Source organism: Rattus rattus, chromosome 8 (genome assembly GCF_011064425.1).
Source record: "Rattus rattus isolate New Zealand chromosome 8, Rrattus_CSIRO_v1, whole genome shotgun sequence".
In the NCBI taxonomy this organism is placed as follows: Eukaryota; Metazoa; Chordata; class Mammalia; order Rodentia; family Muridae; genus Rattus; species Rattus rattus.
Window position 1 is genome coordinate 100,212,643 of NC_046161.1, and position 23,312 is coordinate 100,235,954.

The following is a 23,312-nucleotide window of genomic DNA, read 5'->3' on the forward strand; positions in this document are numbered from 1 at the left end:
TCTCTCTCCCCCTCATTCTCTCTGTCTTTCTCTCTGTCTCTGTCTCTCCCCCACCCCTTACTCTGAAGCAGGATCTCACTGTGTAGTTTTAGCTGTCCTGGCACTCACTATGTAGATCACACTGGCCTTGAACCCACAGACATCCAACTGCCTCTGTGTCCTGAGTGCTACGATTAAAGTCACGCACCACTATGCCCAGCTCATAACAAACAAGCGAATCCAATTTTCTTGTGTGATGCTAGGGATTAAATAAAGGGCCTTGTATAAACTATTATGAGTCATGTCTCAGCTTGGCAAGTAATTATGTTTTAAATTGTATCCATCTATCCATTCATTTATTTATTTGTACACTTACAAATTTGTGTGCATGTGGAGGTCTGAGGACAACTTTGTGGAGTCAGTTCTCTCCTTCCTCCAATGTGAATTCTAGGGGTTAAATTTGGGGGATTTGGTTTAGCAGCAAACACCTTTACCCACTTAGCCATCTCAGTGGCCCAGTAATTTATTAAACAAACAAACAAACAAACAAACAAACAAAAACCATGGACCTGGAGAGATGGCTGGGTGGCTGAGAGCACCTGTGCTCTTGCAGGGGACCTGGGTTCAATTCCCAGCACCCACATGACAGTTAGCCACCATCTATAACTCAAGTCCCTGACTCCCAGTTCTGGCCTCCAAGACTACCTGCCCCACATACGGCACACATACATACATGTAGGCAAAGCACTTGATACCCGTAAAGCAAGAGTAAACCTTTTCAAACACAAAGCTACATGAGAGGCTGGAGAGGCGGCTCAAGGGTTAAGAGCACCTCTTGCCCTTGCAGAGAACCCCACGTTCAGTTTCCAGCACCCACATGGCAGCTCCATGTCTACAACTCCAGTGCCAGGGGACTCAGTGTCCTCTTCTGACCTCCTTACAGGCAGACAAACCCTCATACGATCAAAAACAAAAACCAAAACGCTAAAAAAAAAAAAAAAAAAAAACAAAAAACAACCCCCATGAGTCCTAATGTAGTGATAGAAGAAATGTCAAATATTCGGATTTGAAACCACTGCGAAGAGACCTTCTGGCAAAAAATGATCTTTTAGATGCCTTTCAGTTATACTGAAATAGCTGAGAGGCACCTCTAATTTAGATGATGCAATTAATAGGCTGTTTAACGGTGAGGTGAGTGGGTGAGGGTCTCGAGGAGCACAAGGATACAACTGTTTACCTTTCAGGGTTTTAGATCCTACAGAACCCGTGAAGGAAGGCCCCGGTGATCGCTGTTTTTTTGCTTGTCTTATACAGGCTTCCAAAGGGCACGCTCTTCTTTTTTTTTTTTTTTTTTTTTTAATTACAGCATTAAATCTAAAGTCTCGTAATGGTCACATTAAAGTCTGGAATGGTTAAAAACAGAACACGCTGAGTTACAAACCAGTGAAGCCTAAGACAATAGAATGTAAGATACTGTCCTGAATTAGAAAAAGGGCATTGGGTTAAATTAAAACAAAACAAAACAAACAAACAAAAAAAAAACCGACTCAAGGAAATCTACGCAAACTATGGACTTTAGTTAATAATGAACTAATAATGGCCCGCTAATAGTAATAGATGAGCTGGCTGACGTAAGCTGCCAGCACCAGGAGCGGCTGGCTCACCAGTGCTCGCGAAGTGCATGAGGAATCTCCATACCATCTGCTCTCAGTTCTGTAAGTATAAAGCTGCTCTAAAAATGGCCCCGGAGCCAAAGGTGCTTTCTGTGCAAGCCTGGTGACCTGAATTTGACCCCTGGAATCTTTGTAAAGCTGGAAGGAGAGAACAACGGACTCCCCAGAGTTGCTCTTTGACCTTTGAACCCACGTGGGGACACCCCACAGACATGCATACATCATGTGCACACACATAGTGGATAAAATAATCTTAAACTAAAAAGTCACGTTTTTCAGGAAGCTGAAAGAGAGCTAACGATGTAGCTCGGTTGGCGGAATTTGCCTAATGTTCACGAGACCCAGGCTTTACCTCTCAGCACCAGGGAAGCCCGTTCGTCGGTGGCACTTACTTGCCTCTGATCTTATTACTTGGGAGGGGGAGGTAGAGGGACCAGAAAAGTTCAAGGTCATCCTAGGTTTTAAAGTGATTTTGAGGCCAGCTTGGGCTACACATGACCCTTTCTCTCCGAGAAAAGAAGCAGGTAACTAGGGTTTGTCTTTTGTTTCTTCCTTTGTGTGTTTGCGGCTGGCCCTCGCTGGATACCCTTGGCTCACTGTGAATACCAGGCTGGTCTGGAACTCAGGCTTATTTGCCTCTGCCTCTTGAGTACTTGGACTAACAGTATTTACTACCACATCCAGCAATTTAAAAGATTTTATTTCACTTTATTTTCTGCTCTAAATCATACTTTTGGTCCACAAAATGTCAATATACACTAAGTATTGTTTGTCTGATTTCAGATAGTTTTTTTTTAATGTTTTGAAATAATCACAAATACAGAAAAGACATTTTTTTTTGTTTAGTTTTTGTTTTCCAAACAAGGAGTCCTATTTCACAAATTACCTCTACACTGTTCCTTCTTTTCACACACACTTTTTTTCTCTTACATTTTGGAGACACTGTCTTACATAGCCCAGGGTAGTTTTGAACTCCTTACACAGGAGAGGATGTCCTTGAACTCCTTATTTTTCTTTGTCTCCTCTTCCCAGACACCTTCTAGCACAGAGAGCACAGACAGAAAAGTGCTTCAGCTGTTGGGCTTAATGTGTGCTGAGCCACTGTCCTCCAGGGCTCTGAGCTGCTGCTGGCTTACATCTCCCGCAGTTGCACACCGCCTCCCTCAGGTGGAAAAAGGCGACGAATGGGACCGCCTAAGGGCCAGCCAGTCGCAGGTTCTCTTAGAGGCACAAGGACCAAACGACAACCTGCGATTAATTCTTGCCAGTGGACTTGATGCCCAGCAGGGGGCGATCGAGCACCAACTCTTCCTTACAGCGCCTGCGCCTCAGACTCCACCCTGCGCATGCGTAGCGCGGCTTTACGCTGACGGAAGTTAGAAGATGGCGGCGTCCGCAGTTTGCCGAGCGGCCTGCTCTGGGACGCAAGCGCTACTTCGCACCTGCCGCTCGGTGAGGTGGCAGCGAGACGTTGGGCTGCAGGGCTCAGGGCTTTGGCATGCAGATGAGGAGTAGGCTGTCTCAGCAGTGGCGGGTCGGAGTGGGGAGGTCGCGGGGGTCAGGGCCGTGGGAAGGTCATGGCGGAGGGCGGGGATGGGTATCTTCTCGGGCTTGGATGTGAGAGTCGAGGTCCAGAGGCTTGGAGAGCAGTTCTTACAATGGTCACCTTCTTCCTTTAGCCGGCCCTGCTGAGGCTACCTGCCTTGCGGGGTACCGCAACCTTCGTCCAGGCCCTCCAGAGCGTGCCGGAGACACAGGTCAGCGTATTGGACAACGGGCTGCGTGTGGCCTCGGAGCAGTCCTCGCATCCTACCTGCACGGTGAGTGTTTGCCAGTCCTCCAGATGAGGCCCGCCGTGTTGTCCTAGGTTGGGATGTGACCTTGGGCTGCAGTCTTACGTGTTTTGGGTGGAGACTGGAGTACTGCCGGGTTTGTCTCTGTACCAGTCTTCAATCCTGACTTGACTTCACAGCGGCAAGTGTGTCTAGCTGGTCTGACTTTTACCTGTATGAGTGGCTTACTCAAATGTGTGTATGTTCACCATGTCTGTGCATACTGCCCACGGAGGCCCGGAAAGGACATTAGAGCCCCTGGAACTGGAGTTACAGGTGGTTGTGAGCTGCCTTGTGTGTGCTGGGAATCGAACCTGGGTCCTGTGGAAGAGCAACTCCTAACTCTACAGTATCTCACCATCCCATGTATACATACATAAAAATTAAATTAGTTTTTTCCTCATGTTTTTTTCAAGACAGGGTTTCTCTGTGTAGTCCTGGCTGTCCTGGAACTCACTCTGTAGATCAAGCTGACCTCTTGAATTCAGAGATCCATCTACCTCTGCTCCCCAATTTCTGGGATTAAAGGCATGAGTCTTCAATGCTTACCTCAAAAGTAAAAAAACAAGGTGTAGAGTAATAAGCGACAGCACCCAGTTTCCTCTGCCCTCCATAGATATTTGTATCTATGTGTATGTGCTACACTTGAACACAGAAAATAAATGCTTCTGAAAGACTGGGAAATTAACTGGGGTGGAGCCTTTGCCTAGTGAGTATAAAGCCTTGAGCTTGATACGTAGCACTGAAGGAAGAGAAAAAAATGCTTTTGAAGATTACATTGAGTTGGATGATTATCCAAAAATAGTTGCAAATCTGGAGCACTGGTTTGCTCTTTGGTTAAGAGGGCTGCTGCTCTTACAGAGGACCAGATTTCTGCTTCCAGCATCTTTATTGGGCAACTTCTAGCCACCTGTAACTCTAGCTCCAGGAGATCAGACACTTTCTTCTAGCCTTCCCCACTTCTGGCCTTCTGGGATCCGTACACACAAACTCAAATATTTCATTCAAAATTGCAAATTGGGCTGGAGAATTGAGTCTGGTTTATAGCATTTGTTCTCTTTTAGAGGACCTGGCTTTGATTTCCAGCACCCACACAGTGGCTCACAGCCATCTATATCTCCAGTCCCAAGGGATCCTGTACCATCTTCTGACGTCCACAGGCACTAGGTACACACATATACATACACACAGGCAAAACACTCATCCATATGAAATAGTGAACATAGAATTTAGAATTCTTCAAAATGGAGTCAAGAATTGAAATCTTTACTAGGTGTGTTTACTAGGTGAGAAAACTCCAAGAACCAGTCCTCCCAAGACATTTAGTAGGGCTAAATTGTTTCGTTGTTTTTCAATACAGGGTTTCTCTGTGTAACCCTGGCACTCTAGTGTTCTGGCAGTCTGTGTAGGTCAGGTTAGCCTCAGACTCGCAGAGATCTGCCTGCCCCTGCTTCCTGGATGTTGGGATTGTAGGCGTGTGCACCACTGCCTGTCTAGGGTAATGTTTTTGTCTGATTCTTTTTCTAGGAGCAAATAATGACTTGTGATAAAGTTGTTACAAACACAGGATATAAATTCCTTGACATGTAGAACCTACATGAATAGACTCAAAACCTACTAATGAAGCTTAGTAAATCATGCTCTATTCCACAGACTGATTATGCTTCCGTTACCAAGAAAAGATGGTGTCGGTTAAAAGTCGAAGGATACTGTGGATCGTGATCTAAGATGTTAGAGTCAGGGGCTGTTGGGCTAGAGAGATGGCTCAGTGGTTAAAGGCACTGGCTGTGCAATCACAAGAGCTGGAGTGCACATCCCAGCACCCAGGTAACAAGCTGAGAGTCCTGCAAATGCCTGAGGCTCCAGCTTGGAAGGATATGGTGTAGCACATAGGCACCCACACTTACACACAGGTGCACATACATTCACACACAGAGTAAAAGGCATGCTTATCTGAAGTTATCCTACACACTGACGTATAGCATCTATTCACAAAGCATGTGGTAGACAGTTAGCTGTGAGCAGATAAGCTCAGCCATGTGGGTAAATAGTGTGTTTCACAGCTCGTCAGGAGACTGTTCACAGTGCTCGCATGCCCGCAATCTTGTACTTGAGAGGTGGGCAGAAGGAGCAGGAGTTCATCATCAGCTACAGAATGTATTCAGGGCCAGTTTGAGCTATATGGCATCCTGTCTCAAAAAAGAAAAAACATAAAAGAATATTAAAATTCACACTTTATAAGTAGAAGCAGGGTTGGGGATTTAGCTCAGTGGTAGAGCGCTTACCTAGCAAGCGCAAGGCCCTGGGTTCAGTCCCCAACTCCGGAAAAAAAAAAAAAAAAAAAAGGAAATAGAAGCAGATGGATCTCTTAGTTCAAGGTCAGTGAGAGCTACATGGTAAGATCCTGCCTCAAAAAAATGAAAGGAATATTGATTGTTACCTGGAGCATGGTGAGAGGTGTGTATGTGGAGAGATGGTTCATGGGTTAAAAACCCATACCGGGACTAGAGGGATGGCTCAGTGGTTAAGAGCACTGACTGCTCTTGCAGAGGTCCTGAGTTCAATTCCCAGCAACCACATGATGGCTCACAACCATCTGTAATGAGATCTGATGCCCTCTTCTGGTGTGTCTGAGAACAGCTATGGTGTACTCATATACATTAAATAAATAAATAAATCTTTAAGGAAAAATAAAGGTGAGGGTTGCTTTGAGGACCCGCCTAACAATGTGGGGAGATCCATGTGGGAGTTTCTGAGGCATCATTACAGGGTCTCACTCGGAAAGTTGCTTTCCTCTTTGTTCTCGAGACAAGGTCTCACTGTGTAACCTGCCTCTGCTAGGGTTAATAGTGTGTTCCAACGCACCCCGCTTCAGTACCTCCTTAAATGCTGAAATACAAAGCATCGAAGCCCGTAGCTCCCTTCCTGATGAAAGAATAAAACCATCAGAACAAGGTTGTACAGTGATTGGTTTTTGGTTTGGTTTTGTTTTTGAGGCAGGGTCATGCTGTGTTGCACAGGCTGGCCTTGAACTCATAATCCTGCTTCTGCCTTCCAGAATGCTAGGGTTACAGATGTGTGACACCACACCTAGCTCACATATGTTTCTTAGAATGTAGAAAATAAACTATTGTCTGCAAATGATAGGCTTCGTGCATAAAAGAAAGTAGATTAACTAAAAATTATAGTTGTGGAGCCAAGTAAATAGGCACAGTTGAAGATAAGACAGAGTGGGGGGCTGGAGAGAGGGCTCCGAGTATAAGCACTGGCTACTCTCCCAGAGGACCTGGGTTCAATTCCCAGCACCCACATGGCTGCTCACAACCATCTGTAACTCCTGTCCCAGGGGGTCTGATACCTGCACAGAGACGTACATGCAATCAAAACACCAATATACATTAAAATATTTTTAAAAGAAAATAAGGCAGGGGGGATTTTTGTGAGTTCAAAAATCAGGCCAGATGCTTCAAAGATAAGCACCAGAAATGTTTTTGGATGTTTCTGATAGCCATGAGGTAATAAGGCAGGTAAAAGAGGTGAGGTGTATGATTAATCATTTGGTTCCTTCCCTGTGCTGTGGCCCTCTTGTCTTTCTGATCGTAGGGGTCTTAATGGAGCAGCTCTCCCCCACATTACCACCTATGAGGCTTACGTGAAGCCTGTGTGGAGTTCCTCAGGTGCTTTGTGACTAGGAGCTGGACTGATGGCTGGTTCCTTTTGTTGGTGTTCTCTTGTCCAGGTGGGAGTGTGGATCGACGTTGGCAGTCGCTATGAGACTGAGAAGAACAATGGAGCAGGCTACTTTTTGGAACATCTGGCTTTCAAGGTAAGTCTTGTGAAGTCTGTGTTCCCTCAGATTAGGACTACCGATCTCAAAGGCCAAAGATCTAAAAATTAGTCTCCTGATTATGGGTATTTTGGGGCATAGTCTGTATCTACCCTTCTGGAAGGAGCCAAATGTTTTTGTGAGTGCGTGCTTATCTGATGAGCCCTGTGTAAGGTCAGTCTATCACTGCAGGGAAATACAGTGGCCAGAATTTAGAACAGCCAGTCACATCACATCCATGGCGAAGGATAGAAAGACTGGATGCAAGGAAACTGCTTGCCTGCCTGCCTGCCTGCCTGCCTGCCTGCCTGCCTGCCTGCTGCTTATGCTCAGCTCTCTCTCTTTGGTCTTAGATCATTTAGGGTCTGCTCCCTAGAGAACGGTGATTCCCACAGACTAGCCTGATTTAAATAATCCCTCAGTAAGACTCCTCAGTAATTCCAGGTTATGTCAAGTTGATGGCTAAAACTAAGCATCACACTAAGCTTGTCATGCGCCTGTGTACATGGCAGATTTAGTGAACTTGCACATGTACATGTATGCGTTATAACAAACTTGCAGGCATGGTCATGCTTCCTTGCTTGTAAAATGTCACACTATGTAGATTACCTACATCCCTTAGTTAGAAGGTAGAGCCCATGTTTGGTTTTTTGTGTTTTGGTAAGTGACAAAATGTTGAGGCAATGTGATGTGGAGGCAGAATCAACCACCCATCCAAGTATGTTGTGTGCAGGCATAGTGTGTGCCATGAGGCAGTACCATGAGAGAGTCTGATGTGACACAGGTGTGAAGGTTATCTGACCATGACTGTTAGTAAGGAGAACATGGAATACTGGAAAAGTTAGGAGGCCTGTTGGGTGAGCTCTGGTTACTAGGCAACACTGACTGTAGCCATGCTGTTTCTCCTGTCACTGATTGTCTCCATCCAGTGGTCCATGATGCTGTGTGCTCAGCTGAGGGCCTGTTTAATGTAATGAGGGAGGTATGTGCTGGGTTTCAGAGGAGCACATTGAAGGCAGGCTCCTGTATGCCGTGACTCCTGGTTGTACACCATGTACAGCTATTGGATCTCCTGGAACTGCGGTTATAGGTGGTGTGAGCCACTATGTGGGTGCTGGGAATGGAACCTGGTCCGAGTGCTCTTAGCCACTGAGCCATCTCTTTAGCTCCTGATTGGTCCTCTTGCTGTCTGATTCCAGGGAACAAAGAACCGTCCTGGCAATGCCTTAGAGAAGGAGGTAGAGAGTATTGGCGCCCATCTTAATGCCTACAGCACTCGGGAGCACACTGCTTACCTCATCAAGGCACTGTCCAAGGACCTGCCAAAAGGTAACGCCTGACAGGAGGTGTGGGCTCAGGGCAAGTCTCCAGGGATGCACAAGTCAGGCTCCCAAAAGCTCACCTGTGGAGCTGTGGCCTTGTTGCAAGTGTACAACAGAGGGAGGTGCCAGGCTTAGAGATTTACAGTGAAATTATCTCTGCTAAGCACGTAAATATGTCGGTTTTTAAACTGTTTAGATTGTGTGTGGTGTGTGCATTGGTGTGTGTTTGGTCACAGGGTGACTTGCAGAAATCAGTTCGTTCTTTCTGCCATGTGGATTCTGGCACTCAGACTCAGGTCGTCAGACTTGGGAGCAAATGCCCTTTCTCACTGAGTCAGCCCTTAAGTTTTGAGACAACAGCCCATTATGTGGCCCAAGGTGGCTTTGAGCTAACTGTACCCCTGGCTGTTCTTGAGCTCTTAGTAATCCTCCTGCTTTGGCTTCCCGAAGGCTGGGGTTAGGGGTGTGCGCCACTACGCCTGGTTAACACGTTCCTCTGTGTCCAGTTGTGGAGCTCCTGGCAGATATTGTGCAGAACATTAGTCTGGAAGACTCGCAGATCGAGAAGGAGCGAGATGTGATCCTGCGGGAGATGCAGGAAAACGATGCCTCTATGCAGAATGTAGTCTTCGATTACCTGCATGCAACTGCATTCCAGGGCACACCTCTAGCCCAGGCTGTGGAGGGGCCCAGTGAGAACGTCAGGTGAGAGCTGGTTGAGATTGTGAAATAATGCGTGTCCCCATCAGCCACATGCCCTTTAGGTTGTCTAACTGCCCGTGTTGTTGATTTCCTAATTTATACAAATTTTGAATTGCCATCTGGTCCTATGACCCTGTTAGCTCTGGGGTTTTCACTTGAATCTTGGGCTCTGTTTAGGACATCTTTCCGTGCATGTCCTGACATTCTGGGGGAAGGACCATCTAGCTGTCCCTCTGGTGGGGAGTGTGCCAAGAGGTGTGCAGCAGCAGAAATCAGACGCCTCTTCAGGGCCCAGCATCAGCCCATACCCTCCTTGGCTCTCTGGCTTTGAGAAGGGACTGAGAGGGTGAGCTAAAGCCTGCTCTTTAGAGATGGCCTCTTCTCAGCTGTGTTTCGTGTGACCCAGCTGCGTGTCTTGCAGGAGGCTGTCGCGCACAGACTTGACTGACTACCTCAGCAGGCACTACAAAGCTCCCCGAATGGTGCTGGCTGCCGCTGGAGGTGAGTGATGGATTTGCTGAAGCCCTGGTCAGGTGAACCTAAACCTTGATTAGCAATGTGTAGATCTTCTGGTTCTGAACATAGAGGACTCCGGGGAACTCTGTTCTTGTCCTGTCATGAAGGTATGTGACTCTTCTTGTTTGCTTGGAGATGGGATCCCATTCTGCTGGCATCTGGTGTCCACCGGAACTGGGCATACAGGGTGCCCCTTCTCTAGTACATGCCTCAGTTTGGCTCTCAGCTCCCGCCTAGGCCACAAACCTCTCTTAGCCTCACTTAGTCCTAGAATGCATTTGAGGGCCAGTGGAAGACACGTGAGTCTGTGCGGATAGCCTTGCTGTTGGGTGCCGTTGGCTCTGTGATAATGAACATTTGATGGTGAGTGGTGCCACCTTAACAGGGAAGCACAGAATTACAGCAGAGGTTTTGATGTGAGCTTAGAATTAGAGATGGGTGGGGAGCACATGTCATTCAAACAGATTTCTGAAGGGTGGAGGTTATCAGTTTAGTGGGGGACTGGGCCAAGGGGAAATGATTATGCTAAAGCTTGCTCTGCTGCTGCTGGTTAGGGTCAGAGTAAGGCAGACTAACTAGGGAATCGTGTGTGTGTGTGTGTGTGTGTGTGTGTGTGTGTGTGTGTGTGTGTGTGTACACGTGCGTGCAAATCTACCATGTGGATCTCAGGAATCAAATTCAGTCATTAGACTTGGCAACAGGTGCCTTTACCTGTTGAGTTACAGGTTGGCCCAGAGATTTAATTTATGTGACTGTGTGTGTCTGTATATATGCCACAAGCATGTGGGTGCTCATGGAGGCCAGAAGATGATGTTAGATCCCCTGGAGTGAGTTACATGAAGCTGTGCCCTACCTGACATTGGTGCCAGGAACTGAATACAGGTCCTCGGAAGAGCAGGAAGTATTCTTAACTGCTGAGCCTGTCTCTAGCCCCACCTTTATGGTGCTTAGATTGTACCTAAGGCAAGAGCTCTAACCACTTAAATATTCTCCCATTTTTTAACATAATTTTTAAAAGTTTTATCTATGTGTATGCATGTCTTGCCTGCCTGGATGTCTGAATATCACATGGGCATGTGTGGTGTTTGGAACCAATCTCTGGTGTGCAAGAACAAGTACTCTTTTTTTTTTTTAATGTTTATTTATTGTATATATTTATTGTATGTGAGTACACTATCCCTGTCTTCAGACACACCAGAAAAGGGCATCAGATCTCATTACAGATGGTTGTGAGCCACCATGTGGTTGCTGGGAATTGAACTCAGGACCTCTGGAAGAGCAGTCAGTGCTCTTAACCACTGAGCCATTTCTCTAGATTCCCCACCCTCCAAGTCTGTCTTTAGGTTCCATGTACCTAAGGCCATGGGCTGTTTTGCCCTGAGGTGCCTGTCTTACCTTTGAGATACTCTGTCTGTGGATCCTCTTGTCTCTCACCCTGCTGTGAGGCCGTGTTCCTGCTCCTGTCCCTGTCTGATTTCCTACCTGTGCCTGGACTGGTGAGCACTAACACCCTCTGTTCCCTCAGGGGTGAGTCACCAGCAGCTGCTAGACCTTGCCCAGGATCACTTCAGCAGTGTCTCCCAGGTGTATGAAGAAGACGCCGTACCTAGTATAACTCCATGTCGCTTCACTGGCAGTGAGGTGTGTTGTCTGGCAGCAGGGTTGGTTCTCTGAACTGGGGACCTCTGGGAGGGCCCTTAAGTACATGGTTGTCTTTGCAGTGTCAGAGTCCTCAGGACATTGGCAAGGGGTCCAGCATCTCCCATCCTTTCTGTTTTCCCAGGAGGTCTGGTTGCGTCTCAACCTTGACATGTGTTGTTTCAGATCCGACATCGGGATGATGCCCTGCCCTTGGCCCATGTGGCCATTGCAGTAGAGGGACCTGGCTGGGCTAACCCAGACAACGTGGCTCTCCAAGTGGCCAATGCCATCATAGGCCACTATGACTGCACTTACGGTGGTGGAGTGGTAAGTACCAGGAACAGCAATCAGGCTTTGTCCTCAGCAGAGGGTGCTGGATTGTGGTCTATGAGTTATGGAGCTTAGGGTATGTGCCACAGATATGAGGGGTGCTTCTGATCCTTGCCTCTGGCAGCACCTGTCCAGCCCGCTGGCTTCCGTTGCTGTGGCTAACAAGCTTTGCCAGAGTTTCCAGACCTTCAACATCTCCTACTCTGAGACTGGGTTGCTGGGCGCACACTTTGTCTGTGATGCCATGAGCATCGATGACATGATCTTCTTCCTGCAAGGCCAGTGGTGAGTCTCAGCTCAGTACTGCATCCTGAGATAGGGGTGATTGGCTGGGACACTGGGAGTCTCCCAACATGAGCATCATTCAAGTCCCCACTCCCTTCCCCTTGCTTTAGGATGCGCCTGTGCACCAGTGCTACAGAGAGTGAGGTGACTCGGGGCAAAAACATCCTTAGGAATGCCTTGATATCTCATTTGGATGGTAAGTCCTACATCCTCTAGAGAGGGCTTCCGTATATCCCAGTAGTGACCACTGTGACTCAAGCTATAGCGTGGCCATGTTTAGAAAGGAGAACCTTGGCATGTGTGGTGTTCCACACTTGTAATTCCAGGATTTGGAAGATGAGGCTACCCTTAGCTACAGAGTGAGTTTAGGGCTAGATGATAGTGTAGGAGACCTTATCTTAAGAAGCTGGGGGCTGGAGGGATGGCTCAGTGGTTAAGAGCACTGGCCGCTCTTCCACAGGTCCTGAGTTCAATTCCCAGCAACCATATGGTGGCTCACAGCCATCTGTAATGAGATCTGATGCCCTCTTCTGGTGTCTGAGGACAGCTACTTCAGTGTGCTCATGTACACAAAATAAATCTTTAAAAAATAGAAGAAGAAGAAGCTGGGCAGTTCCAGCACTCTGGAGTCAGAGGCAGGAAGATCTTTGTATGTTAGACTAGCTTGGCCTGCTTACAAATTCCTGGCTAGTTAAGGCTACATAGCAAGATCTTGCCTCAAAAGAAAACGAGGAGAAAGAGAGAGGGAGGGACAAAAGATTTTAAGGCCACAGATACCCTGCCACCCCAGATGTGGATGTTTGGAGCTTCAGGTGCAAGTGGAGGTAGCCCAGGTCAAGAGCCCACTATTGTTGTTACCACAGGTTGTTATGGAAACAAGGGTTGTGCTCAGGGGTCAGAGCATGGTTCTAGAGGTCTTTGTGGGTCCAAGATTGGACCGAGCAGATCTATAAGCTTTTCCACTTCCCTTGAAGGCACCACCCCTGTGTGTGAAGACATTGGTCGCAGCCTCCTGACTTATGGCCGCCGCATCCCTCTGGCTGAGTGGGAGAGCCGGATTGAGGTAATTGGAGCCCTGGAAGAGGGTCTAGAGCCGTAGGCTGGTGGGCCTTTGCAGAATTAGAGTTGGGATCTGATACAGCACAAATTGCTCGCATAAGCATCTGTTATCCAGGGCAGCTGCCATTTGCAGGTGGGGGTAATTAGAGGGACACTGATGACTGTGGACATAGGCAGGGAGGAAAGGAACAGCTCCCAAGAACAAGCAGATGTGGGTTGACTTAAGGAGGTACTGGCTCAGGGGGTGCCTAGTACCTGTCATTCGTGTTCTCTCTGCCTCCCCCCACAGGAGGTGGATGCCCAGATGCTGCGAGAGGTTTGCTCCAAGTACTTTTATGACCAATGTCCAGCAGTGGCTGGGTATGGTAAGAAGGCCCATCCTCTGTCACTTTCCTCAGGCCTCCACCCTTCTGCTGCCCCATGCACAGCTTACACTTCAGGAAGGGAGTCGGGGCTCTCAGTAACCTGGCTGCCAGAGAGTTCTTTTTCAGAAAACCTGCCCAAACAGTTCCCAACTCCCTGCCAAGCTACTTCCATTAATACCCCACCCATCCCCAGCCCACCAGGTAGCAGGTACCCTGCATGTGGGGTGGGGCTGCCAGCGCCAGAGCATGAAAGGACAGGCCCTGCACCCTGGGGAATGTGTTCCTCCTCCTTTCACTCAAAGCCTGTCTTGTGCTGCTCTGGGCAGCCACTCTGAGCTGGGTGGCACGGGGCCAGGTGTCCCTGTACAGGCTGGGCCCTCCACCCTGATCCCCGCCTTATCCCCGCAGGCCCCATTGAACAGCTCTCAGACTACAACCGGATTCGCAGTGGCATGTTCTGGCTGCGCTTCTAGGCAGGAAGTCTGCGCAGGCAGGCAGCAGGGCGGGGCCGGGGACTCGGGGTCCCTGCCACAGACGCCACTCCTGCTGCTCAGCTGTGTGCAGCCACTTACCACCAATAAAGTCCTATTGAGAACTGTGTTGTCCTTCTTTAGCATTGGCATGGAATCCTTTGGGAGCAAAGGCATCCCTCACTTGCTGCACCCTCTGAATCCTTCAGCCTTCCCATAGTCTCGTGTCCTCAGCCAGGGGCAAGTGTGGAGGCTGCAGCAGAGACCGGAAGCCTTTGATGCTTGCAGGGAGTTTGCCCAGATGTTTCCACTCAGCTGCATGGGGGACATTCCTCATCCAGCTTGTCCCAGGGATGGGATGTGGGAGTCATGGAAACTACAGGCCCAGCCTGTACCCTGTTGAGGTCCCAGTGTGGAAATTAGGAGCTTATGTGGGAAAATCCTCACTGAAGACTTCTGAGCCACCCTCTGGTGGCCTCTATTCTGCTGGGATGGACCGGGAGGGGCCACTAGTGTCCCAGAGGAAGCTGCTTCTCCGTGTTTACTGTGGGTTATAGAGAGGATAGCCGGGAGCACAATGTTCTGATTTGGTTTCCAACTGCTGTCTGGACAGGCAAGGCAAGAATCCTTTGCCTCTATTTGCCGCTGACTCAGGCTCCAAGAATAGCCCTGAGCTCAGTGGGGCCCAAGCCCACTCCCTCCTCTAGGTCTGTCCCAGGCAAGTCCTGAGCTGTTGTCCTAGAGAACCCTTCCCCATCTTCTAGAAGCAGCCAGGCCCTAGCCATCTCCTGATGGAGTTCTCTGTTGCATTATCCCTCAGCTACTCCTTCCAGAGCTCTGATCTGGGAGGAATGTGGGCTGGTAGGCCTCACTCTGGGCTCCCCAGGCTTCTATGAGATCCCTGAGGAGGCTGGTGGCAAGGTGGGCGCAAAGGTCTGAACCTCTTGAGCCTTCTGGCTGCTAAGTGTGAGTGGAATCTAGTTTAGTCTGTTAAAAGAGGGGCTCTTGGTTAAGTCTCCTAGCACCAAACAAGCCTTGACTCTTGTCACTTGTCAAGGGCAAGTCATCTTACTGTTCGACCATCTGGACTGCTAGGTAGCACAACTCAGATGGACCCAACCCTGGCTTTGTGTGGAGATGGACCAACCATGTCTGGGAATGAGTGCCCAATCCAATGCGCTGGAGTGAGATTTGATTTCCAAGCTAATGTCTGACCCCAAAGGCTACAAACACAAATGCGCTAGATATGAGAGCAGGGGCTGCTGGGAGTTTCTGGGTTCCTTGCATTCTGAGCCCAGGCATTTCCTCTTTCCTCCTCAGGGAGCTAGCTGCCTTGCAGGTGACTGTGAAGGAACTTGGTAAATTAGCATGGGGTCTTGGGCTACATGTCTGCGGCAATCCCGGTGAACCTGGTTATGATGGGGCCATGGGGAGAGGTGAATGAACTGTGGAAGTACAAGCAGTATTCTCTAGTACTGGGAGAGCAGAGGGAAGTGTGGATCAGAGGACACCCTGCCCGGTTAAGGTGAGGAGTTTGGAGGTATTGAAGATAAGGTGGGATACGGGCCTAGTTGGAGACATGGTGCCATCTGGCAAAACATGACTGAGGCAAGAAAGGGAAAAGGTCACCCTCTGGGGTCTCCATTGCCCTGAGGGAAGAGCTGGAGGTAGGTACAGGTCTCTCCCATACGGTAGCTAAATCTTGCCAGGATGCTGCAGTCAAGGGCCTTAGAGGGTCCACACCTCTCTCTGTTCATGAAACTTGGCTGCTGTAGACCTAGTCATCCCTAACCTACCTTCACAGCAGCTGCCTTTGACTCCACACGGAGCCTTTTCTGAGGGACACTCCAGCTCTAGTGAGGTTTGCCTGGATGCCAGGATTCTTAAGTTGGGCCTCCTATCCTCCTGAAAGGCCAGGTCCACGTGTACATGTATGTTCATACCATACACGCCACATTTATCCTGCTGTTCCCCACCTCGGCTGTGAGAACATGCCTGGTTCTCTACTGCCCTCGTCTGGAGTATACCACCTAGGGATGGGAGGCCCCGGGGACAATGCCGGGGAGACCCCGGTGTTGAGAAAAGGTTCTGGGACCTGTAAAGGCACTGTGTCCCCAGATAGTTATGAGAGTGAGAGTCTTCAGTGACAAGGGACGTTCCAACTCTCTAGACGACAGGGAAATAGCAGTGGACGGTCCCCTGTGCCCCGAGGTTTTCCCATGCTAGAAAACTATAAAAACTTCCACTCGTCCCCATCTCCCCACTTAGCCTGTGGATCTGCAGGAGGTCACAGGGTCAGGCATATTGGAGGCAGCCCAGCAGTGGTGATGAGGAGGTGAGTTTCTGGTGCAGAATTGTACAAGACTGACTAGAAAGCAAGGGAAACAGCCCAAGTGATGGCCAGTTTTCTTAGGAGTGTCTCTCTGTACCGATGATACCTGCCCGGTCAGCATGCATGTATAACCAAAGGAAATCAGTAGGAAAGTGGGCTTGACCTGGGATTGGCAACAACTGTCCAGAGGAAAGAATTGAGAGAGGGGGTCACTTAGGGAGGGGAAAGTTAGATACCTTGAGGCATCAAGGAAAGGAAGTGGTCATGGGCTGGCCCTGGCCTAGTCAGGGAACGGAGTACAAAGGGTCTACAAAAGTAGGCCAGAGGGGTTGGGGATTTAGCTCAGTGGTAGAGCGCTTGCCTAGGAAGCGCAAGGCCCTGGGTTCGATCCCCAGCTCTGAAAAAAAAAAGAACCAAAAAAAAAAAAAAAAAAAGTAGGCCAGAGGGGATTCTCGCAGGCTCTAATGAAGGCGAGTAGATGGGGAAACCAGACCTGAATTGTGGACATGCCCTGCCAATGGGTACATGGGTCTCGGGAGGTGGATTCCTGAGAGATGAGCTGTCAGCATGGGTGGTCCATCCCTCCACATATGGACAACCCTCCCTCTCTGCAAACACAGCTGGATGGCATCTGTCTAGGACTGGTACAAGCCACACAGTAGGGAGTGAGAGGCATTGGGACGAACAAATAGGAAGGCGCATGACACAAGTTCCTTCTTCCAAAGTGGGGAGCGTTGCTTAGATCCAGCCCAATGGCGTTGGGAGTTCCTAGGATAGTCCCATAGCCTCCCGTTTGCTGGGGGCTGCTCTGCCTATCATAAAGGTTAGGGTGGGGCACAGGAGGTCCACCAGACAGAAGCAAGGCTGATTCACATGCTTCGAGTTTGTCAGGACCTATGGCCTGAGGCTTTGTCTGGGCACCCCCATGGGGTTAGGGGTGAGTCAGCACCAGCTGCAGTATGCCCTAACATCAGGCTGCTGCTAACCCTAGGGTCTGCTGGAACCTGTCCACATTTCAGAGAGCAGCAATGACTTCATTGGCCATCCTAACTAGAAAGCAGTCAAAACTTGTAACCCCTAAATAAGGTTGGGGTGCTCTCGAAGTATCTGTCAAAACTCTGGGTGATTCCCAAAAGCCCTGGGACCTGACCTTGCCCTTAAATTCGTCATATCTTAAGTCCAGGAGAAGTGGGGTGGGGGAAGCGACCTCTGGGGAGGTGGGTGGGGGCGGGCTGCCAGGTCCCCGCCTGCTGCTCCGCCTCCTGGGATCAGGGACTTTTCTCCTCTGTGCCGGCGGGACTTGCTGCGGCGGCGGGAGCAGGCTAACGCGCACAGGCAAGATTAGGAAGGACTTGGGGTGGGGGTCACTCGGTTTCCACCCGCCAAAGGCTTGGGAGACAAGGGACAGAGGTTGGGTTCCTGGCTGACTGTTTCTATCACTCAGGATGAGGCTGCGGCTCCTGGTCGCTGCGCTCTGCACTGCCGAGATCCTGGTGGGGGCGCCCGGAGTGTGGGCCCAGCCCAGAGATAGAGGTGGGCATCTTCCGGGGCTCGGCACCCTGTCACCTATGCAACTACTCAAACTTTATCCCTGACATCTTTCCACCGAGGATTTCTCCAAACTCTTCATGGATTCTTCCTAAACTCCTTGAATTCTACTCTGTGTTCCCCAAATTGCCTCCTATCCCATAGCACCCCAATTCTAGCTCCCTAGATGCACGCTGAATCCTCCGTCCTATCAGCAACAGTCTCTGCAAGCTGATCTCAGCCCCGGAGCTACACCCCTGCTTGCAGCTTATTCTCCCCCAAGGTGCTCCAGCCCTCCCTTGAGAAGCTCTGTTCCCAGGCCCATTGTGGTTTCCTCCAACACTGGCAGAAATACGCCTACCTGGGCTCCGTTTGCATAGGAAGACGAAGCCTATTGTCCTCCCAGTCCCCAAGTCCCTGGGGACCTCAGTGTCTAGAGGACCTGTATTCCCTAAAAGGTCATGATCTCTCCTCCTTGCTTCAGTGACCTGCACCCGCCTTTATGCTGCTGACATTGTGTTCTTGCTTGACGGCTCCTCGTCCATTGGCCGCAGCAACTTTCGAGAAGTGCGGGGATTCCTGGAGGGGCTGGTGCTGCCTTTCTCGGGAGCAGCCAGTGCACAGGGCGTCCGATTTGCAACAGTGCAGTACAGTGATGATCCACAGTGAGTAGCTGGCTTGGGGGGGTCAGGACTGTAGGCCCTAAGACCCCTTGACAGGAAGGAGTCTAGAAACAGGGTTTGGAGAGCCCAGAAAGGCCCTAGCCAACACTCTCCTGCAGAGAGATAGGGATAACTTGGAAGAGTGGTTTTGTCTTAAAACACCCCTCAGCCCACTGGGGGGGTGGTCCTGGGGTAGAGGTGGTGGGGGATGGGCAGGATAGTTCTGTTTTCTGATCTACATAGAGATAAGGAGTCCAGGAGCTCCAGGTATTGGGCTCCTATTGGAGTCCACATGTTTGGGCTCTCCATTTTGTCTGGCCAGTGTCCACTGTGCTGAAACTGGGCCCTTCCTCCTATAATTATTTAATCAGCTATCCTGTCCCCGCCCCCCTTGAGGGTTCCAGGCTCATTTTGGCTCAGTGACATTGATGTGTCAAGCAGCACCCAAGGAGGCTGTTATGTGGAAGCTTCCGTGGTAGAAAGTTGGGGTCTCGGAACCAAGGGCACTCTTAAGAGGTCTCATCTCAGAGGCAGGGCTGGAAAAGGTCATGGCCCCTTGCCTTGTGCTACCCTGCTTTCTCCCCTCAGGACAGAATTTGGTCTGGATACACTTGGTTCTGGGGGTGACACCATCCGTGCCATCCGAGAGCTCAGCTATAAGGGTGGTAACACTCGAACAGGGGCTGCTCTTCTCCACGTTTCCGACCGGGTCTTCCTGCCTCATCTAACACGTCCTGGCATCCCCAAGGTGTTCCCTAAACCTACCATGCCTCCAAATGTGACCCCAAAATAAATGTCTGAAACATCCCTGACTGGTCTTGGCACCTATCCCAGGTCTGTATCCTGATCACAGATGGGAAATCCCAGGACTTAGTGGACACAGCTGCCCAAAAACTGAAGAGGCAGGGGGTCAAGCTGTTTGCCGTGGGTGAGAACCAAGTTGAGGCGGGGAGGGGTCTCTTGGAGTGGGGACCGTGCAGAGAACGTGTAAGCAACTGAGCCCTGTATGGACACCACTTCAGGAATCAAGAACGCCGATCCTGAGGAACTGAAGCGCGTCGCCTCACAGCCAACCAGCGATTTCTTCTTCTTTGTCAATGACTTCAGCATCTTGAGGACCCTGTTGCCCCTCATTTCCCGGAGGGTGTGCACCACGGCTGGTGGTGTGCCTGTGACCCTGCCTTGTAAGCTCCTGCCCATTCTGGGTACCCTGATCCCAGCCTGGGAGCGCCGACCTGTGCACTCCTCACCCCTGACCTATACTGTCCCCCAACCCCCTTCGCAGCCGATGACACTCCGTCTGGGCCCCGGGACCTGGTGCTGTCTGAGCCAAGTAGCCAATCCTTACGAGTACAGTGGACAGCAGCCAGTGGCCCTGTGACTGGCTACAAAATTCAGTACACGCCCCTGACGGGGCTAGGACAGCCACTGCCAAGTGAGCGAAAGGAGGTAAGGAGGTCAGCAGGGACTGGTGGCTGTTAAGGACTTGGCTGGACCATATGAGATGACTTCTGGCCTTGGGCAGGTGAACGTCCCGGCTGGTGAGACCAGCATGCGACTACAGGGTCTCCGGCCACTAACTGACTACCAAGTGACTGTGGTGGCCCTCTATGCCAACAGCATCGGAGAGGCTGTGAGTGGGACAGCTCGGACCAGTAAGCAATTCTGTCAGCCTTTGACCCCATTCTCCTGACCACCCAGCCCTTAAACCCCTTCCTATTTTTGGCTTTACTAATCCCTGGTGGGGCCTTCTCTCAGCTGCCAAGGAAGAGCTAGAGCTGAGCGTCCAGAACATCACATCCCACAGCCTCCTGGTGGCCTGGAGGAGGGTACCAGGTGCTAATGGCTACCGCGTAACATGGCGGGACCTCAGTGGTAAGTGAGAGGCGTGGACTGATAAAATTATCGATTCCTGCCTCTACAAGGCCCACTGAACCCTCTGTGTCCCTACACAGGTGGGGGGGCACAGCAGCAGGACCTGAGCCCTGGGCAGGGGTCGGTGTTTTTAGATCACTTGAAGCCTGGCACGGACTATGAGGTGACTGTGAGCGCCCTATTTGGCCGCAGCGTGGGACCTGCTGCTTCTCTGACTATCCGCACTGGTGAGAAGTCTGGGCGGGTCCCTTTTTCAGGCTGGCTGGGCAGGACAGGGTACAGGGGGTCCACTGATACCCATGTGCCTTGGGCAGCCTCTTCTGTTGAGCAGACACTGCGCCCCATCATCCTGAGCCCCACATCCATTCTCCTTTCCTGGAACTTGGTGCCCGAGGCCCGCGGCTACCGCCTGGAGTGGCACCGTGAGAGTGGTCAGTGCGTGTGGAGAGCCTGGAGGCAGGGTTTGGGGCTTGGCTTCAGTTAACCTGGTCCCACCATCCTGCAGGCTTGGAACCACCACAGAAAGTGGAACTGCTCCCTGATGTGACCCGCTACCAGTTGGATGGGTTGCAGCCAGGCACTGAGTATCGCCTCACGCTCTACACTCTGCTGGAGGGCCGTGAGGTGGCCACTCCTGCGACTGTGGTTCCTACTGGTAAGGGTTCTGTAGGTCTGTACGTTGTTTGGTCAAGTCTAGCGACTGCAGCCAACTTCACACTGTCTTCTCTCAAAGGGCTAGAGCAGCTGGTGGGCCCGGTGATGAATTTACAAGCCACAGAACTACCTGGGCAGCGGCTGCGAGTGTCTTGGAACCCAGTCCTTGGTGCCACCGAGTACCGTTTCACTGTACGCACCCCCCAGGGTAAGGCAGAAGCAGCGAGAAAAGTTCCCCCAGACCGAAGTCCCAGCCTGCAGTTCCCTCCCACTCTGGCTGGGTTCCCATAGCCTCCTTCGTCTTTGTGGCCATCTACATCCTGAGAACTGTCAACCCCAGAACAGCCTCAGGGTCTCTCTTTCCTCTCCTCTACCTCAGCTCTTCAGTTGTGGCTCGCCCTTCTCTACTGCCACAAGCTCTGTGGACCACAATCCTGCTGTCCTTCTCTAGGGAGAAGAGGGCCCCCCTGTGGTCACTGTGGCTCAAACTAGTCAGAGCCCGTCTCTGTCTCTTGGTCCTTTCTCTGCCTGAGCGCCTGCCCCTTCGGTCTCTTGCAGTCCCACCGCCTCCCCACTAAGATTCCTCTAATACTGACCTCTCGCCTCACCCAACGCTCACCCATCATCCTGTGTCAATGTCTATCTGAGGCTTGCCAACTTGCGTCACTGTCGCAGACTCTCATCTTGCTATGTCCTAAGCCCTGTCTGTCATCCAGCGTCCCCATCACTGGTGACTCCTGATATTCCGTGCTACCACCGTGGACCCCTTACCCCTGCATCGTTTTCTCTTACTGTTCTCCTCTCTCACTGCCCCTCCCCACCCAATCTCCCCATCTCCCATGATGTCTGGTGTCCTTGCCTATTGCTGACTGCTGTCCTAGATCCCTGTGTGGTACTCACCCCCGCCTGCCCACCCTGCCTTTCCTCAGGGGTCGAGCGGACTTTGTTGCTTCCTGGGAGTCAGACAACCTTTGACTTAGATGATGTTCGAGCCGGGATTAGCTACACAGTGCGAGTGTCTGCTCGAGTGGGCACTCATGAGGGTGATGCCAGCACCCTCACCATCCACAGAGGTGAGCACTTTAGGAGACTTACGGGAGATGGCGACTGACTTGCTCCTGTCCTCATATTGACCCTTGACCCCTGTCTTTAAACCCCCAGATCAAGAAGCCCCACTTATTATCCCAGGACTGCGGGTTGTGGCATCAGATGCAACAAGAATTAGAGTGGCCTGGGGACTTGTCCCTGGAGCCAGTGGATTTCGGATTAGCTGGAGGACAGGCAGTGGTCAGTGTGGAGTGTGTGGGTTGCTGAGGGGAGCTCTCAGAGTATGGGGGAGCAAGGGGACATGCAGAAACCAGGCCATCACTCTCTCTGATCCCAGGTCCAGAGTCCAGTCAGACGCTGGCCCCAGACTCTACTGTCACAGACATCCTGGGGCTGCAGCCTGGAACCTCTTATCAAGTGGCTGTGTCAGCCCTTCGAGGGAGAGAAGAGGGGCCCCCTGTGGTCATCGTGGCTCGAACTGGTCAGAGCCTGACCCAGTCTCCTGGCTCTTTACCTCCCGGCCCCCTTAGACTTCTGTGGTGCCCTCAGTGGTGCACATGCCCACTACTTCCACCTTGAGTCCCAGTCCACCGCATCCCTACTCTCGAGCCTTCCCCTTCACGGTCACTTGTCTCTCCCACGGCTCCCTCTATCTGACTCATATTTCTGCTACTTGTCCCTCAGAGCCTACCACTTCTTCCTCCTCCTCTTCCTCCTCTTCATTTGTTGGACACAACTCTCCTCTTGGACCTTTACTTTGTCATTTGCCTGATGTCCTCATGGTCCCCTAATGCTTCCACGGACCCCTCTCTGTCAGACCTCATCCTCAGATTGCTGCTACCTGACAGCTAAGTTTCCTACTGTGCCTTCTGTAGAATCCCTCACTGCCCTTTGGTGAGGTCCCTGCCTCCTATAAACCTCGAAGTCTTCCCTTGCCAAACAGTCGCCCATCTTCTCCTGTCAGACCTGCCTACTTTACCAGACTCCCGTTATCTCCCTCTCCAGATCCACTGGGCCCAGTGAGGAGAGTCCACTTGACTCAGGCTGGTAGCTCATCTGTCAGCATTACCTGGACTGGGGTTCCTGGCGCCACCGGATACAGGGTTTCCTGGCACTCAGGCCATGGTAGGAGGCAGGGGTTTAAGGGGGGCTATGGGAAGTGGTTCTGACTAGAGTGAAGGCTAAAGATTCTTTCAGGGTCCAAGTGGAGCATTG

At 50.8% G+C, this 23,312-nt stretch overlaps 2 protein-coding genes across 2 annotated transcripts in view; both read left to right on the forward strand.

Moving 5' to 3' along the window:
- Positions 1-2,980: 2,980 nt before the first annotated feature.
- On the forward strand, positions 2,981-14,125 carry LOC116907628 (cytochrome b-c1 complex subunit 1, mitochondrial). The gene is made up of 13 exons (XM_032910688.1): positions 2,981-3,104; positions 3,332-3,472; positions 7,224-7,310; positions 8,510-8,639; positions 9,139-9,337; positions 9,756-9,835; positions 11,376-11,491; positions 11,675-11,818; positions 11,946-12,106; positions 12,217-12,302; positions 13,081-13,169; positions 13,455-13,530; positions 13,939-14,125. The coding sequence occupies exons 1-13, from the start codon at positions 3,036-3,038 to the stop codon at positions 14,001-14,003; spliced, it is 1,443 nt and encodes a 480-aa protein (XP_032766579.1). The 5' UTR covers positions 2,981-3,035; the 3' UTR covers positions 14,004-14,125.
- A 3,652-nt stretch (positions 14,126-17,777) lies between these two features.
- Positions 17,778-23,312, forward strand: part of Col7a1 (collagen type VII alpha 1 chain) — a 30,473-nt gene continuing 24,938 nt past the window's right edge. The window contains exons 1-16 of the mRNA XM_032911002.1: positions 17,778-17,865; positions 18,344-18,524; positions 19,110-19,269; positions 19,356-19,449; positions 19,544-19,705; positions 19,807-19,970; positions 20,047-20,176; positions 20,280-20,396; positions 20,477-20,623; positions 20,711-20,827; positions 20,902-21,051; positions 21,130-21,258; positions 21,980-22,123; positions 22,212-22,337; positions 22,435-22,578; positions 23,103-23,222. Of these exons, the coding sequence (XP_032766893.1) occupies positions 17,778-17,865; positions 18,344-18,524; positions 19,110-19,269; positions 19,356-19,449; positions 19,544-19,705; positions 19,807-19,970; positions 20,047-20,176; positions 20,280-20,396; positions 20,477-20,623; positions 20,711-20,827; positions 20,902-21,051; positions 21,130-21,258; positions 21,980-22,123; positions 22,212-22,337; positions 22,435-22,578; positions 23,103-23,222 (2,173 nt within the window). The remainder of the gene's footprint in view (positions 17,866-18,343; positions 18,525-19,109; positions 19,270-19,355; positions 19,450-19,543; positions 19,706-19,806; positions 19,971-20,046; positions 20,177-20,279; positions 20,397-20,476; positions 20,624-20,710; positions 20,828-20,901; positions 21,052-21,129; positions 21,259-21,979; positions 22,124-22,211; positions 22,338-22,434; positions 22,579-23,102; positions 23,223-23,312) is intronic.